General features: G+C 44.7%; 1 protein-coding gene across 5 annotated transcripts in view; it reads left to right on the forward strand.

Moving 5' to 3' along the window:
• The first annotated feature begins 2,608 nt into the window (after window positions 1–2,608).
• The window catches only part of ATRX (ATRX chromatin remodeler), a 222,326-nt gene continuing 205,879 nt past the window's right edge, over window positions 2,609–19,055 (forward strand). For 2 of the 5 annotated variants that reach the window (XM_056124203.1, XM_056124204.1), the window contains exon 1: window positions 2,609–2,759. In XM_056124203.1, coding sequence (XP_055980178.1) covers window positions 2,740–2,759 — 20 coding nt within the window. In that variant the 5' untranslated portion in view covers window positions 2,609–2,739. The remainder of the gene's footprint in view (window positions 2,760–19,055) is intronic. The other 3 variants (XM_056124206.1, XM_056124208.1, XM_056124207.1) reach the window with 2 other exon arrangements.

Here is a 19,055-nt window from a genome sequence, read left to right on the forward strand (position 1 = left end):
TGTGTTTGTAAGAGAAGAAGAAAAACTGAAAATCCACATAGCTGATACAAATGTCTGGTTCTATTGTTGGCAGAATTCCTTGAATATTTGAAAGATGACCTTGAATGTATACATGCTTCTCTTGAATATAAGAGGGACTAGAGAGATAGTATAGCAGGTAGGGCACTTGCCTTGCATGCAGTTGATCTGATTTCGACCCTGAGCAGGTGTGGTCCAAAAATAAAAACAAAAACAAAAAATTTTAGTTAAAAACAAAGGTTCAAAGGCAACATAACTGATCCACACAATTGAGTTTGTGGGAGAGAGCTAGAATGGGAGGAGCATTGAAGTCCTTGAGGGAGGGAGTTTGGTATACTGGTGATGGATATGGTGTTGAAATTTTTGCATGAGCAACTATTATCAATAGTGTTTTAAGCCACAGAATCTCAATAAATATTTTTTGTTTGTTGGCCACACCTGGCAACACTCAAGTGTAACTCCTGGTCCTGCACTCAGGAATCACTTCTAGTAGTACTCATGGGACCATATAGGACACCGTGGGTAGGAACTGGGTTGGCCAAGCGAAAGACTAGCTCCCTATCTGCTGTAACATCTCCAATCCCTCAATATATTTTAAAAAGTTGCTCTGTTTTTAAAAAAATGGGGCCAGAGAATTAACTCAGTATGCTGAGCTCATGTTTTGCTTGTAGTGGCATCAGGTTTGATCCATACACCTTAAGGTCCCCTCAAATATGGTAGAGAGTAACTTTTGAGCTTGGAGCTGGAAGCAGCCCTGAGCACTTCAGGATGTGACCCAAAAAGGAAAAAAATGCCCAATGATCGGGAAATATAGTTCAATGATAAGGTGTATGCCTTGTATACATGAGACCTGTGTTTTATCCCCAACACTGCAAAAATTAAAATAAAAGAAACAAAACTGCCTAAATCTCCTGCTAGGGACTTATCTCAAATAGCAGAATACAAGCATAAGGCCCCAAGTACAATCCCCAGAACACAACATGGCTTGGTGTGGCTCTTATTAAGAAAAAAAAACACACACAACAAAAACCAAAAAATGGAGATAGTGGAGAGGTTAAGGCAATTTGCCTTGCATCTGGCAGAAATAACACTGCATATGAAAGGGCTCCACAGAATTTGATCCCCCAAGGATTGCCAGGAGTGATTCCTGAGCACAGAGCCAGGAATAGCCTTGAAAACAGCAGGATGTGTCCTCCAACCCCCTTACATCTTTCTTAACAGAAAAAGTCTATCAAAGTTTACTTGAAAAGGCTCATCTCCTCCTATTCCAGTAAAAAGTAGCAACACAAGTGACTCAACTGCAATAAACTTGCAAACTTCAATTTAACGCTAACAGAACGACTGAAGCTGGCATAGTTCAGAACAAAACTCGAAACTTTTATCATGAACAACTTTCTAAACCACCGTGTTTATTAACTAAAGTGGGGAAAAATAGTGAAACTCTTTGACTTAACTTTAAATTTAGGTTTCGGGATCACACCTGTGGCCATGCAGGTATTACTCCTGTTTCTTCACTACGGAGTCACTCTGGGTGCAAATGGGATGCTGGTCTCGATCCAAGTTTGGTTATGTGCTAAGCAAGCACCTTACCCAGGTCGGCTACCTGCGAAGCCAACTGTACTCTTTCCGGATCCAGAAACAAATTAACTTTAAAGAATGGAATTATGATTTGCAGAGATTACTAGTTGGCAATCAACTGATAAAACATGAATACTGGAAAAATTTTTAGAGATCCTCCGATCTTACTGTTATGAGAACAAAATAGATCCAGGTTGGTTGGTCTGACAATTAAACATTAAATCTCAGACCTGGGTAATAGTTGATACGTTTGTGTGTTCCCCAAAGGTAGAGTTATTCAATATTAAAAAAATTGTATGCAGATCTTGTTTGTTATACGCATACATACATTATGTATGCAAGTATGTCGTTATGCTAAATATTATACAGAAAACATTCCAGAAAAGCAACAAACCTGGAATATGGTTGACATATTCAAGGTTGTTACAAGTTGGAATGTAGGAAAGAAAATATATAGAATAGCTCTCCAGATTCGTGGGTAAGAGTGCCATGTCTGGTCTGAATTTGGCCTGCCACTTCTGTGTTTTGGTTTCCTCATCTGGAAAACGTAGATGATGGCACGGCCGCCCAAAGGATGTCAAGAATTGCATGAGATGTTTTGGATAAAGGATTAGTATAGTGATGGGTTCATAGTAAACTCTCAATAAACGTGTCACCGTAGTGCTTTGTAAATCTATCAAAGACAAAAGGCTGGCTCAAAAGTATTTTCAGAATAGAGTCAAATTACGTCACTGCACTTTTGGGTCAACGGGATGGAATTAGACCCCTTGGAAAAGGTGGAGGGGATCGAATGACGTAGACCGCCTTAGCAACAGGCCCCTCGAGAAGGTGAATTTTCGTAGCCAATAGGCGGCTCCATTGCAAAGGCGACAGCCAATGAGTGACGGAAAGAGGAAGGAGAAGGACGCTCCAATTCTCCCGCCTGAGCCTCGGCCCAACAAAATGGCGGCGGCGGCGGCGTAGCTTTGTTTCCGCGGCTTCTGCGGCGGTGGCGGTGGTAACGGTGTTGGAGGTGTGGGGAGGTTCTAGTTCCATTTCTAGTGCCGACTAAGAGGCCAGTGCATTACTCTCATAACCGGGCGTCGGGGAGCGCTGCACGACGCCTGACGGTCGCAGAAGTCGACAAGGCGTTGAAGCGAAAACATGACTGCTGAGCCCATGAGGTAAAACACCGATCCCAGCATTCTGGCCCGCGCTCCTCGGTGTCTGGTGCTGGGGAAGACTTTGCCGTGGTGGGTTAGGTCAGTGTGTGACTTAGCGGAAAGAGACATCCTTTTCTCTTTAGGTGAGAAAGCTTTCGACGGAAGGCTTCAGCCGGGTGGGGGTGGGGGTGGGGCGAAAATGGCGGGGCGAAAATGGCGCGCGACCTGGCGCACGGGGCCCCTCTTGCAACCGCCCCGGAATCGGTGAAGCTTGACCGGTTGCTGGTTGCTTCCGTGTATTCTCCGGCGCCCGCGGGCTCGAAACGCCCAAGTCGGCGCCGGCTTTGCTAGCGCGATCATTGTTTGCAAGCTTTAGGCCTAGACGCTGCGTGGGGGAAGAAGCTGGCCCGGGGCGGGAGGGGCAGAGGGGCGGGGGGGAGGGCGGGGTGGGAAGAGGGGGAGGGGTGGACGGGAGGATGTGAAATCCTGGGACGGGTTGGTGGCGTTAAGACCGCTGGACACGGGAAGTACCCCGGCCTTGCGGAATTTTTCTTTCCGTTAACCCCGAGGAGGACAGGCATTTTTAAAGTGGTGAGAGGGTGGATCTGACCAGATCTTAAAAAACTTGAGATTCTGAAAAATATCCATGGAATTTCCTCTGGCAGGGGGATGGCCTTCCGGAGGACCCCAATCTCCTACTTTTCTTTCCTTTTTGTGTCATACTCGGCTATGCACAGGGGTTACTCCTGGCTCTGCACTCAGGAATTACTCCTGTCGGTGCCCGGGGACCATATGGGATGCCGGGGATCGAACCCAGCAAGGTTATCGCTCCAGCCCCCTATATTACATTTTGGGGTGGGGGGTTAAAGCCAGCTTTAATTGGTTATAAGACAGATTTCCAATGTTTTACTATGTGGGTAAAATTAAAGCGAAAGTAATTAGACCCTGTTTTTTGTTCTTTATTTCATGCGGGATTGGGGAGCCGGTTAATACGGATTGATGGGAAGTGAGATTTATTGCAGGGGAAGACGTGCTTGGCTCAGTAGTCAAGCACGTTTATTAGATTGATGTTGTTTTTGTGCTTTTGATTTGCCTCTTGATAGTGTCTTAAAAGATGAGTGACTAATACTGAAACTGTACTACTTTGCATTGAAAGTGTAGCACTGCTTTTGAGGGCCTTTGACATTTGGTCCCTTGTGAATTAAGTAATTTTTCTATTTCGAAGTGCATTCTTGGCTCCTATTGATGAGGGAGCATGGATCACGACAATGCATTTGTACTTGGCCAAATGTGTTTTTAAGTAACTAGTAGATGGTATACCACTGGAGTTGGGAAGTACCGTGGCCTTGCGGAATTTTTACAGCACTTAAGCTAGCATGTAAAATTGTGAAAGAGCCTTTAATTCTTATTATTTTCCTGCGTTAACGACTGGTAGATGTTTTCTTCCCTTGAGGGGAAAACCCCCTAGTTTTAGATAATGGATACCTTGTTGTGTAAAGATTGTGACCTTATTTTCTGAATTTATGCTCAGTACAGAAAATTTTTACAGGATATTTGGCACAAAAAAGGTACCCATATAACTTGTTAGTACTCATGTTCTAATACATCAAGGGTATACTTTTTGGTTAAATATGACTGACGTCTCGATTTTACTCTCATGAAGTGTGCTTTGAAAACCATTGGTTGAACTTGAATTTTCTCCCTTTAGTTAGGGTGAACAAAGTTTGTGTATGTAGAATTTCTGAATAGACTCATTCATTTCATGTGTTTCTTAAAGGTCTTGAAACCTTTTGTTTATCATGTTGGTAACATTAACATTTCAACAGAAGTTCAGTGTATTTTGTTAACTTTCTTATGGTGATAACAGCAATAATTTTAACTAAGGTTGAGTGTTTATTGTTGACCTTTGATTTGTAATCTTGATTAGTTCACAAAATAACCCTTTGGGGTACCATTAACATTGTTCAGTGTTAAATGTTAAGGTGAAAAAGAAATATGAGGTAGAGATCAAATAATGTGGCCACAAATGGCATAACTTTTAGTTGTTGGAGAGAGAATTAAATTTAGTGTATTTTCTTATGGTTGCTTGTTTTTGGGCCACACTCGACAGTGCTCAGAGGCTATTCCCAGCTCCCCTGGCCCATGGATACCTGCATCAAGCAAGAAAAGTGCTTTAATCTTTGTTCTGTGTATCTTTTCTGGGGGGAGTCACACCCGCGGTGCACAGGGGTTGCTCCTGGCTCTCTACTCAGGAATTACAGTTGGTGGTGCTCGAGGGACTTTTGGGATGCTGGGAATTGAACCTGGGTCAGCCACATGCAAGGCAAACAAACGCCCTACCCTCTGTGCTATCGCTCCAGCCCCTGTTCTGTGTATCTTTGCCCTGAATTTAGTCTTGACTCCAGAGTTTGCTATTTTTTTTGAGCTACACCCAGCAGTGAAACTGCCATGTACCCAGGAATCAAACCTGGGCCTCCAGCATGCAAAGTTCTGCCTGTTGAGTTATATCGTTCGCCACAGAGGAATTGAGCCCAGCCGAGCCGGGTTCGATTCCTCCTCCCCTCTCAGAGAGCCTGGCAAGCTACCAAGAATATCTCGTCCGCACGGCAAAGCCTGGAAGCTACCTGTGACATATTCGGTATGCCAAACAGTAACAAGAAGTCTCAAAATGGAGACATTTGCCCACTTGAGCAAATCAATGAGCAACGGGGGGACAATGCTACAGGAATTTATTTTTATTTATTTTTATATAAAAATATAAAGCCCCAACCATGCTGAGACCACTCTCCACACGCATGAAGGTACTGGCAGAGGAACAAAGGCATGTGGGTCCCGGGGCTGAGATCTCCAAGCCTGCTTGGATCGGGGCTGAGCATCCTCTCACCCAGATCCTCCATCTTCCAGTAGGCAGGGGTGACACCCACCAACTGACCCCCCCCCACCCCCATGCCATGTAATCCCATCAACAGCCAAGACCCAGAGACTATAAAACCCAGCTCCTGGAAGCATGCAGCTGCATTTGTGGCCGCGCGACATCTTATCTCATTCTTACTTTGGACAATCTGGCAGGCTACCGAATGTAACCTGCCCACACGGCAGAGTCTGGCAAACTCCCCGTGGCGTACCCAATATGCCAAATACCAGTAACAATGATGGGTCTCATTCTCCTAACCCTGAAAGAGCCTTGAATATGCCACTTTAAATCTCAGGGCTAGGACGAAGGTGACGTTACTGGTACCTGCTCGAGGCAATTGACGAACAATAGGATGATCGTGATTGTGATCGTGATATTTGTTTTATATTTATTTTAATGTAGAATAAAGCCAAAATTGTTTATATAATTCTAGAATTAAAATTGATTAGATAACAAAGTTGCAATATTAAAATCAATAGATCTAGAAAATGAATTCATGTGAACATTTTTATATCTGATTGCAGGGTTAAGTCCTTGTCTAAGAATTTAGGAATTTATGTTATTTAAAGATATTTTAAACTCGGGGCTGGAGCGATAGCACAGCGTGTAGGGCATTTGCCTTGTACGCGGTCAACCCGGGTTCGATCCCCAGCATCCCATATGGTCCCCTGAGCACGCCAGGAGTAATTCCTGAGTGCAGAGCCAGGAGTAACCCCTGTGCATTGCCGGGTGTGACCCAAAAGGCAAAAAAAAAAATATTTTAAACTAAATTTGTGTGGTTCTGGGGTTAAATCCTCCCCCTCCCCCAACTTTTTTGTTGTTGTGCTGGGATTGAAGTCAGGGCCTCACTCACATGAGGCTAGTGCTCTCTATCACTGAGCCACATCCAGGCCCAGGATATTTTTTGAAACATTTTTAAAAAAATTTTATTTATTGAATCACCATGAGAGCAGTTACAAAGCTTTCGGGTTTAAGTCTTGGTCATACAATGAAACACCTGTACCTTCACCAGTGCCCATTCTCCACCCCCAAAAGCCCCAGTATACCCCCATCGCACACCTTCCCCCTACCTGTGGGGCAGATGATTTCCACATTTCTCTCTCTCTCTACTTTGATTACATTTTTTGAAACATTTTATATTGCATGGGAGCCACTGGGAACACAGCTGGTAGTGTTGGGGAACTGTGAAGTGCTAAGGATCAAACTGAGGGCTTTGACATACTGGGTCTGAGCTCTACCACTTGAATTATTTCCTGGGCCCTAGAGTTAGTGTTTTGTTTATTTGGTACTGTGGATTGAACCTGTGTCAGCTGTATGCAAGGGTAAGTGCCCTACCCATTGTACTATAGCTACATCTCTGTATGTTCTTGAGCACTAAGAGCAAAGGTTAATTCTGCATTTTCCTTGTGTTGATGTGAAAAAAAACTTATAGGGCTGTAGAAGTAGGAAAGCGGGTAGGGCGCTTGTCTTGCAGTTGACTGACCCAGTCAGTCCCTGCCTGGCATCCCATATGTTCCCCCTGAATCCCCTCAGGAGTGATCTCAGAGCACAGGCAGGAGTAAACCCTAAGCACCGCTGGGTGTGGCCCCAAAACTGAAAAGAAAGAAAGAGAAGAAATTTCCAACGATTCTGGGGTAAAAAATAACAAAAGATATGAGGGAGAAAATACACTATTTTCTTTTTTTTTTCTGCTTATATTTATTTATTGAATCACTGTGGGAAAAGTTACAAAGCTTTCAGGTTTAAGTCTCGGTCATACAATGATCAAACACCTTTCCCTTCACCAGTACTCACATTTCACCACCAAGAACCCCAATATAGCCCCCTCCCACCCCTCCCAATGCCTGTGAGGCAGATGATTTCTACTTAACTCTTCTCTACATTGATTACATTCATTATTTCGACAAAAGATGCACCATTATTGTTTAGAATTTCGCCCCAACAATCAGAATTGCTGAAAAGGCATTGTGAAATACTTTGTTTTCTATAGCTGATATGAGAATCATATAATGTCATATAATGATTTTGGATTTCTGCAAAGAGCCAGATAATTACGAGATTGGTTTCTGTGAGTCTGGTGTTAAGCCTGTGCTGGAGAGCCACTCGTGGGGGGCAACTAACTCGTGACCTTGGTAGGCCGTGAAGGATGAGCCGGTACCACCCCCCCTTCCCATGAGACTGCAGTTGCCCCGTCACACCCGGCTCATACCTGGCTTTCCTATAAGTTCTGAGGCAGCGGCCACCTTGCTGCTGGGGGGGGGGGAGGCAGAAGGGAGCAACACCCTTTCCCTCCTGGGGAGACATGGTGCTGTAGTTTAACGCATGGTCCATTCACTTTTCTGCTGCAAGCTGCTGGGCTCTGAATTAAGTGCTTTTAGCTCTGGAGCCATGGCTGTGCTGGAGAGCTGCTCGTGGGGGGCAACTTGTGACCTCGGTAGGGTGTGAAGGACGAGCCAGTACCGCCCCCTTCCCATGAGACTGCAGTTGCCCCGTCACCCCCGGCTCTTACCTGGCTTTTCTATAAGCTCTGAAGCAGTGGCCACCTTGCTGCTGGGGATGGGGGTGGGGAAGGCGGAAGGGAGCAATACCCTTTCCCTCCTGGGGAGGCATGGTGCCATAGTTTAACGCATGGTCCATTCACTTTTCTGCTGCAAGTTGCCGGGTTCTGGATTAAATCCTTTTGCCTCAGGAGCCATGGCCGTGCCGGAAAGCTGCTTATGGGGGGCAACTCGTGACCTCGGTAGGGTGTGAAGGACAAGCCGGTATTGTCCCCCTTCCCATGAAACTGCAGTTGCCCTATCACCACTGGTTCATACCTGGCTTTCCAATAAGCTCTGAGGTGGCGGCCACCTTGTATGCGATCCAGATGCATTTCTGCCAAAAGCTGCTGGGTTTCGAGATTTGTTTCTGAGTCTCTGGGATCATGGCCGTTAATCTGCTTGATCAGGAGCCAGAGAGGCCGTTTGTAGGCGGTGACTCGGGGTCTCGTTGGGATGGGGAGGAAAGGGCCAGTTCCACCCCCATCTGGTGAGGCCCCACGTGTCTCGTCACTGCAGGCCCAGACCTGACTGTCCCGTGGCCTCTGGAGGATGGTGGTCACTGGGTCGCCAGGGGAACAGGCCAAGGCACGAAACATATTCCCACCTGGAGTGGCCCAGTGCCAGTAACCTACTGCAGGAACAGGACGCATTTCTGCCCAAAGCCTTTGGGTTCCAAGATTCGTTTCTGAGTCTCTGGGATCATGGCCATTAGGCAGTTCGATCAGGAACCAGAGAGGCCTTGCCTCCATTTATATAGCTGAGCTGGAGGTGGTTTGTGGGTGTGTCCCCCACATACCTAACTTTTGGCCGTTTACTTTCTTGGTAAACTTTGCCCCAAGTTTTTGGGATCTGACCAAAGGCACAGCAGCAATTTTGGGGTATCTGAAAGTCTGATGGTGCCATGAGGCTGCTGATGAACTCGCCTCACAGGTTGACCGAAAATACACTATTTTCTTGGCTAAATCATACACTGAAAATTCAGTGGCACAGTTTTTGAGTTTTGGTACTATCCTTTTTGAGGGGCCGTTGGTTTGGGCCATATCTTGTGTTGCTTGAGTGCTACTCCTGGTTTTGTATATGGTGTTCAGGGGACTGTATTTTGTGCCAAGGGTTGTACTGAGGTCAGCCTCATGTAAAGCAGATGCCTTAAAACTACTCTCTCTTTGGTGTGCTTGACTATTTTCTTTTTTGTTTATGGGCCACACTTGTTGACATAGGGTTTACTTCTGGCTCTGCTTTCAGGGATCACCCTTGGTGGGGCTCAAAGAACAATATGGGATACTGGGAATCAAACTTGTGTTGGCCGCATGCAAGTCAAGTGCCTTGCCCACTCTGCCATCTCTCCGGCTCCCTTATTACTGTTTTTAAAGGTTTATTTTGTTTTCTATTTTAAGTGAGATTGACTTGTTTCTACAGTTTTTGGTATTTTTGAAGATTAGCTTTTCTGATTGATACGTGTAACTTTTTTCTTTTTTTGGCTTTTCGGGTCACATCCAGCGATGCTCATGGGTTACTTTCTACTCTGCACTCAGGAATCACACCTGGCAGTGCTCAGAACACCTTGTGGGATGCCAGGAATCAAACTCGGGTTGGTTGCATGCAAGGCAAACGCCCTTCCTGCTGTACTATCCAGCCCTAATAAGCTTTAACTTTTGGTGCTTGAAATGCACTCATTTTTTCTGTCGCCTATTTCACATTCATAAACTCAACCATCCATAGATTTGGAACCTTAGGATACAAAGGTGGACTGTGTTCTGTGTACAGATGATGACAATTACTATTATTATTATTATTATTATTTTGTTTGAAGGCTATGCCTGCATTGCTCAGGGCTAACTTCTGGCTTTGCCCTAAGGGATGGAATCTGCATTGGCTGCATACAAGGAAAATGCCTTACCCACTGTATTTTATTCAGCCTTTCTATGCACATATTTTTTGGTTTTGGACCACATCTGGCTGTGTCCAGTGCTGACTCTTGCCTCTATGTTCAGGGATCACTCCTGGAGGGCTCAGTACCATATGTGGTGCTGGGGATCAAACTTGGGTTGGCTGCGTGCAAGACAGTCACCTTGCCCACTATATTAACTCTCTGGCTCCAGTATGCAGAATTTCAACTTGGGGTGTTTGTGTGAAAATATTTTAGAATTATTTTCTTGAGTGTTTGCTAACAATCAGATTTCAAGAATCATGGGATGGGCTCTAGGATGGAGAAACTTTCAGAGAGGGAAGGAAGGAGTCCTTGGATCTCAGAGAGGGTCATTGCTGCAAGTGCTGACATCCCCAGTGTGTTTGCAGGTGCCCTGCTGAGTGAGTTGGAGGATGATGGGCACTGGGGCAGCCTGTAACCCCAACTCACCTATCAGAAGTTACAAAGGCAAGTTATGTTCCCCTGCACATAATGTGGATTACTACCAATGAACAAAGTAAGGAAAGGCAACAGCAGAGCTGGGAGGTTCTTTGGTTGCCTCTTGCTGAACTTTGTAGTCACCTTCTAGTTAGAGCTATGGTTTGTTCAGGCATTTTTCTTTTCCCTTTCTTTTAAAATATTTTTAAAGCATTCTTACCATATTTATTTTATACATGCCCACCACCAAAGTACCATGATTCCTTTATTATTAACTCAAGGTCCTTTCTCCCTACCCCTTAGCACCCTCAGATTGGTTCTGTATTTTCAGTGTGTTTAAAATGGAAAACATTTGAGGCCTGGGTGATAGTACAGCAGGTACTTTGCTTTGCACATGGCTGACCCAGATTCTACCCCCGACATCCTATATGGTCTCCTGAGCACTGTCAGGACTGATTCCTGAGTGCAGTGCCAGGTTTAAGCCCTGATCACCTCCAGGTGTGGCCCCAAAACAAAAAAAATACTTTGAAAGAAAAAACACAATTTTAAAATTATAAGTGGAAACACACACAGCTGACCTGGGTTTGATTCCCAGCACTCCATATGGTTCCCTTAGCACACCCAGGAATGATCCCTACAAACTGATGGGTATGGACAGAAAACAAAAAAGAAGGGTAAACATTTTTTCTTTTGTTTTGGGACCACACCCAGATAGGTTCAGGGCTTATTCCTAACTCTGCATTCAGATCACTTATGGCCTTGCTAGCAAAACCATATGTGATGCCAAGGGTTTGGATCCAGGTTAGCTACATGCAAGGCAAGCACCCTACCTGCTGTACTATCTCTTCAGCTCCTAAACTGGAAAACATTTTAAATTGTGTTCTACTTTCACTCACTTTTTTTTGGCTATACCCTGTGGTGTTCAGGGGTTACTCCTGGCTTTGCATTCAGAAATTACTCCAGGAGGTGCTTGTATACCCCTATGGGTGCCTGGGATCAAACCCCAGGTCTTCTGCATGCAAGACAAATGCGCTACCAGCTGTACTTATCTCTCTGGCCCTTTGACCCTTTGACTCACTTTTTTTTGGCCACAGTCAGCAGTGCTCTGTAACTCCTTGCTCTGTGCTTAGGAATTACTTTGGGTGGGCTCGGGCACCATATGAGATACCTGAGATGGAACAGCAAAACCTTGTACCTGATGTATAATGTTGCTCTGGCCCCTTGACTCAGCTTTTAATTTCCCATAAGGATAGTTTGCCCTTCACTTTCCTCCAAAAGGTTCTTATGTGCAAATGTATGCATAGTGGGAATTTAGAGTAGTTCCCTTTGGTTTTGATCAGTTACTGTTTTAAATAGACTCTTAAGAGCTCACTGAGAAGTTAGATGTTCAGTTTGAGGAAAGAAATCCTGTTTAATCCGCAGAGAACATGTTTTTAAATTACTGGAATGGGACTAGAGAGATACTATAGCCTATAAAGCACTTGCTTTGCATGCAGCCAAGGCTGACCTGCTTTGATCCTTCTTGTGGAGTCTCTTTGAGCCCCTCTAGAAGTGATCCCTGAGCAGAGCTAGGAGTATGAATTGAGCACAGCTGTGTGTGGCCCCAAACTCCTTCCCCAATATTTTTTTTTCCTTCCCCAATATTTAACTTATTTTTTTCCTGTGGCCACATCCAGTATTGCTTAGTGCTTACTCCTAACTCTGTTCAGGGATTATTATTGGCATGGTTTTGGCTACCATATGGGGCGTTGCTGGGGAAAAAATGTGGGTGCAAAATAAGTTTTCTGATCCCTGTACTATTGCTCCACTTCCGCCCCCATATTTTAAATCTCTGAAATATCTCGACTAGTCTATTTATGATTGACAAATTGATTTTATACTTGCAAATTCCATGAAAAATTGTATTTACTTATACAAATAAAGTTAATATCTTAAATATTGTGTACTAGCCAAATTTTGAGGGGCCACACCTGTCAGTGCTCAGGGCTTGCTTACCCTCCTGGCTTCGTGCTCAGGGATCACTCCTGGCAGGGTTTGGGGTGCCACATGGAGTGTTAGGGATTGAGCCCAGGTCATCTGCATGGAAGGCTAGCACCTTGCCCACTGTACTATCTCTCCAGCCCATTGGCCAAAATTGTGGAAAGTTTTCTGCACAGGGGGATGGGTGAAAGGGAACCTAAGAACCCTGGTGGAGGGATGAAGACACTGGTGGTGGGATTGATGTTTGAACATAGTATCACTAAAACCCAACTATGAATTACTTTGTAAATCATGGTGCTTTAATAAAACCAAGTTTTCTGTAAAATACCTGCATTCTTACTATGTGAAAATCATTAAGCCTGACCTCTGGCAGGTAGTATATAAGATAAATGTAATACTAAAATGGAATTTTAATGTAAATATATGTATGAAATTTTCTTTTTCCCTAATATACTGTGTGTATTTATGTGCACTTGAGAGCCTTAACAAATTGAATTGAGAGACAGGAGATGAACAGTCCTTTGGTTTATATGAAGTTAATTCCCAGACCTTGAATATTCCATTAGGTATTGGCAAAAATTGTTCAAATTGTTTAAATCTTTGGCCCTTTGACCCTTTGACTCACTCTTTTTTGGCCACAGTCAGCAGTGCTCTGTAACTCCTTGCTCTGTGCTTAGGAATTACTCTGGGTGGGCTCGGGCACCATATGAGATACCTGAGATGGAACAGCAAAACCCTGTACCTGATGTATAATGTTGCTCTGGCCCCTTGACTCAGCTTTTAATTTCCCGTAATGATAGTTTGCCTTTCACTTTCCTCCAAAAGGTTCTTATGTGCAAATGTATGCATAGTTTTCTCTAGGATTGTTGACTACAAGGCAGTAAAAGGAGTCTTAAGTAGGCTCTCTCTGTACCTTTTATCCTAATGCTTATGCTATGATTTGCTTGATTATGCACATGCAAGAAAGATATTTAACCTTTTTCCATCTGTAAAATGATAATAAATTTACTAGGTACAACAAGCCTAAGGTTTGAAAGAAGAGAGCATGGTTATAACAGTGGGTCTATTTTTGGGGTCTACATCCTGTGGTGCTCAGAGGCTACTACTGGCTTTATGCTTTGAAGTGTCAGGTTTTGCTTGGGATTGATTAAACTCAAGCCTTTTGCATGCAGAACATATGCTCAGCCATCTGAGCTGTTTCTGGCCCTAACAAAACTTTTTTTTTCCTTTTTGGGTCACACCTGGCGATTCTCAGAGTTACTCTGACTCTGCACTCAGCAATTACTCCTGGCGGACCATATGGGATGCTGGGGATCGAACCCAGGTTGGCCACATGCAAGGCAAACACCCTACTTGCTGTACTATTGATCTGGCCCCTCTATCAGCAGTTCTTAAAAACAATTAACTGGGAGCTCAGGAATAGTAGAGTACACCTGGTCGGGTACATTCCTTGCACACAGCCAACCTGGGTTTGCTTTTGGCACCAAAAATGGGCCCTGCTGGACTGATTCCTGAGCACAGAGCCAGGAGTAAACTCTGAGCACTGCTGGGTGCTGGGTGTACCCCCTCTCAAAAAAAAAAAACACAAATAAACCAAAGCTCTGGGGTGATTTTTTTTGGTTTCTTGGGCTACACCCAGTGGTGGAAGGGGTGGGGGGATGGGGCTGTTTCCTGTTGTGCTTAGGGGGCTCATGCTATTTCCAAGATCTAACTCCTCTGTTTCCAATGTCTGCATTCCAGTCCTTTGAGCTATTTTCCTAGCTTGGTTGTTAAATTTTAACAATACAAAGAGGTCCTGAGACTAAAAGTTTGAGAATAACTGGTATAGTGAAATTGATGCTGAATTATGAGCCAAACCATTGTTACTTAACTGATTGTATGACTTTGGGCAAATAACTTCTATTGGTCCTCTGCAAAATGAATTTGTGCTAAATGATTTATAAAGTTTGTTTTGTTTTCGGGCCAAACACTGTAGTGCTCAGGGCTTGCCCCTGGCCCTGAACTCGGATCATTTCTGACATATAAAGTTGTTTTTTTTAAAAGAATAATCTAGTTTAAGAGCTAGGGAAATAATACAGTGGCTAGGGCACTTGACTTGTAAGTAGCTGACCAAGGTTCTATTCCCAATACCCCACATGGTCTCCAGAACTCCCTATGTAATGATCCCTTAGTACAGAACCAGGAGTAAGCTCTGAGCATGGCTTAGTGTGGCCCAGAAACAAAAACCAAAAATGAAATCTAGATTTTTGAACTGTTGATAAATTTAACATTGTTTCTTTGTAGTGTAGAAGACTAATGATAAGGGTGTCAAGTTAATATACAGAAACACTATTTAAATGAACTGGTGAAGACTGAGACTTGAAGCCTATGTACTATTAGACCCAAGATACCTTATGTCTTTGTTAAGTGATACCGCTTCCTAAACCCACCAGAAGGAAGAAGAAAGTCCTAACAGAGGCTGTTAATAAGGGGTTGCTAAGCTTTGATTAAAGAACACGTGATGGGGGTTTGGTGCCACCAGCAGGTCAACCTGTACCCATGGGGCAAGTGCATGAGCAGCCTGATGGTGCCTTCAGGCTTTCTGTTACCTTAAAATTGCTGCTGTGCTTCTGGCCAGACCTGAACAACTTGGGACCAACTTTCCTGAGAAATTAAACAGCTGTAAGTATGTGGGAGCCACTCCCACAAACCACCTCTGGATCAGCTATATAAACTCATTTATTTGCCTTGCTTCAGAGACCTATAAATAAATCTCAAAAGAGATCAAAAGAACCTCAGACCTGTGTGTGTGGGGGGGGGGGGGGGAAATGGGTCAGCCTGGTGCCACCCAAGCAGAGCCCTTGGCAGCCGCTTGCTCCCACAGTCCAAAATCGCCTCCATGTCCCCAGTTGGATTCCACCGTCTCACAACAGACCTCACCATGGTATTAACCTGTTGAAAATTTGGATATGCGGGTTTTGTGACTGCAATCTCCAGGCTTTCTCCGTGTCAGAATGAGCTACCTCCCCCCACCGGAAGTCTGGGCAGACATGCCTACACTCCAAAGCTTCCACCCAGTTAAAAAAGCTGCTCCAGCCTTACCTTCCTGGTAAAAATACTGAATGCCTTTAACAAACGCAATGACCTCTTAGTACCTGTATTGCAAACCATAATGCACAAGAGAGAGAGAAAGAAAAAAAATTGCCTTCCATACAGGCAGAGAGAGAAAGAAGAAAATTGCCTGCCATACAGGCAGACTGGGAGGTATGGTGTTGGAGTATTGTGGGAGGGTAACAGTGTGCATTGGTGGTGGGAAATGTACACTGGTGGAGGGATGGGTGTTGAATCATTGTATGACTGAAACTTAATCATAAACAGCCTTGTAATGGTCCATCTCATGGATATTCAATAAAAAATAAAAAATAAAGAACACATGAATAGTTCTATGAGACTTGCACATAACAAACTCCTGGTTATTTGAGGGGGATGGTGAGTGATTTGGATAAACACCAAGCAGTGACTGGGGGCTACTTCTTAGTTTAGGGATTGCTTCTAGCGGTGCTAGGGGGAATTTTGCCATGTGGGGGATCTGATCCAGTCCTCATGCATGCAAAGTGTGCATTCTAGCTCATTGTGCTATCTCTCTCTGGACTCCTGGCTGCCTTTTTGTATTTATTTTAGTGTTTGGGCTGCACCTGATACTGCTCAGGGCTTACTCCTGGCTCTTTGCTTAAGGATCACTCATGGCATGGTGCTGAGGGGATCAATGGAGTTCTAGGAATCAAACCTGGGTCAGCTGTGTGCAAGACAAGTACCCTACCCACTGTACTATTTCTCTGGCTCCTTTCCTTGTTTTTATTTCTTAGTTTTTTGGTTGTTGTGCCACACCCAACCGTGCTCAGGGTTTATCCCTGACACTGTTCTGTGCTCAGTGATCACTCCTGGCAGTACTCGGGGACCATATGGGATGTCAGGGGTTGAACCCCAGTTGACTTGCATGTAAGGCAAGTGCCCTACTGCTGTACTGTCTCTATGGCTTTTCTTTTTTCTTGTTTTTTTTTCTTTTTGGGTCACACCCGGCATTGCACAGGGGTTACTCCTGGCTTATGCACTCAGGAATTACTCCTGGCGGTGCTCGGGGGACCATGTGGGATGCTGGGAATCGAACCTGGGTCGGCTGCATGCAAGGCAAATGCCCTACCCGCTATACTATTGCTCCAGCCCCTCTTTTTCTTGTTTTTAAAGAAACCAATTTTGTTGATACTAAAACCTTGATTACATTTTCTTTGGGGTCAATGGGGATGTTTCTTTATTCTGTGGATGCATATCTTTTTTTACCTTAAAACTTACATAGTTTGGGTGGCTAGAGTGATACTAGAATTGGTAAGGCAGTTTCCTTCCATGTGGCCTACTTGTGTTCAGTCCCAGTACCTTAAGCCTCACCAGCAATGATCCCTGAGTGCAGAGCCGAGGAGTAAGCCCTGACCACTGCCAGGTATATCCCAAATAAGCTGTTACAAAGGATTGCCACTGTGAAGGTATATAGCTTACCACTCTCCACATACTTGGGCTGAGCCTCACCCACTAGTGAATCCGCAGAAAACCCAGGTATGTGGGACTTTGTGACTGAAAACTCTGGTTTCAATGGAACTGGGAATGGGGATCCTCTGCCCGTATCCCCCTACTTCTGGCAACTCAGCAGTCACGCCACCTCTGCCTGGCGCCAGATAATCTTGTCATTGGCCACCATCCAGATCACATGTCCTTCTCTCCTGGAAGGGAGCATAACATTACACACACCATAACCATGCTGCGAGACCCTGTGCCAGGCTGTTTCACTTGGGGTGCCCTGGAGGGGAGCAGGTGAGACCCCTTCCCACCCAAGGGACCCAGCCGTGACAGACAAAAACCTCCAGAACTCAACCGCCACCGTGCTCACGGCTGCTCTCCACACACTAGGCAAGCCTCACCCACGAGTGAACCTATTCCTGAACCATGCAGCTGCATTTGTGGCCGCATGACAACTCATACCTCACACTACCCATACTCTAAGAGTACCACACCACACTTGATGGGGTTTAAAGTAAAATATTTTCACACACACACATAACACAAGGCTCAGCCTTCAACAACATGTTAGTGATCTCTTATAGAAGGGCTTAATGGCCCCTGGGTGACATACAACAATCTTCACATTCTAAGGAAACTTTTTGGAGCATTTTCAGTGGTTTTTCATAACAAACTATACAAAATAATTTTTTTGGTTCTTCTTTGGGGCAGGGATTGGGGTTCAGGATGGAAACATTCTAAATATGGTGGTAAAAGGTAAGGTAAAGGTAAAGGCCCTCCCGTTGATCGTCGATTTGCTCGAGTGGGCCCAGTAACGTCTCCATTGGAGACTTTGTTGTTACTGTGTCTGGCATATCGAATACTCTTGGTAGCTTGCCGGGCTCTCCGAGAGGAGCGGAGGAATCGAACTCGGGTCGGCCATGTTGGCCGCGTGTAATGGTGGTGGGATTGGTGTTTGAATATTAAATGTAATCAAATATTGTGGACAACTTTATAAATAAAAAACATTAAAAAATGGATCAGAAAGAAAGGAAGTTCGATTTTGGGGGCATGTCTAGGAAAGTTTAGCACAAGAGAGGGATTTATGTTGAGTCTTAAAGATGAGTTAGTGGTTAAGGGTTGGTTGTAAACTCAATTTGGCTGTCTTCAGGGTAAGCACCATACCTGCTGTACTACCTCTCTGACCCCAAGGTACAGTTTTTTTCTTTTAGTATTCAGGCTACTCAGGGGCTACTTCCAGCTCTGTGATCTGGAGACAATTACAGTGCTACTCGGGACTATGTGGTGCTAGGGATTGAACTCAGACTTCTAGCTTACAAAGCATGCATAAAGTCAGTTGGTGGTGCTCAGGGACCATGCCTAGCTCAGTTCATGACTGATCCCTGGTGGTGAACAGAGAATCTTATGTGGTGCTAGGGGTTGGCTGCATGCAAAGCAAGTGCCTTTCTCCTATATGATCTCTCTGGCCCGCAGGTACAGTTTTTTGGGTGTGTGTATATGTTTTGGTCACATGGTGCTTGTGGGTTGTGCTCAGGGATTGTACCCAGAGGTGTTGGGCAACTGTGTGGTGCCAGGGATTGGTACAATTTACCTTGCTTTAGGTACAGTTTTGGCAAGATTGAGGGAGAATTCTAGGTGTGAGGATTTGCACCTAGAGCAAAGGAATGTTTATATATTAGTGTTTTTTATTTGGAGTTAGGTCAATTTACAATTTTTAGTTGGGTTTTGGGGGGCGACACCAAGTATTGTGTGTGGGTTGTTCCTGGTGGTGCCTGGAGTACCATGCAATGTTAACAATTGAAATTGGGGCTCCCAAATGCAAAGCATATGTTCCAGCCTTTTGAACCAAATCACTAGTCCACAATACAGAGTTTCTTTTGTGGGGGAACACAACCAGCGGTGCTCAGGGCTTACTCCTGGCTTTTTGTACAGGGATCACTTTGTGTATAGGGCTTGGAACCATGTTTGCTGTTGGGGATCAAATCAGGGTT

This window comes from Sorex fumeus, unplaced genomic scaffold (assembly GCF_029834395.1).
Source record: "Sorex fumeus unplaced genomic scaffold, SorFum_2.1 ptg000050l, whole genome shotgun sequence".
Classification (NCBI taxonomy): domain Eukaryota; kingdom Metazoa; phylum Chordata; class Mammalia; order Eulipotyphla; family Soricidae; genus Sorex; species Sorex fumeus.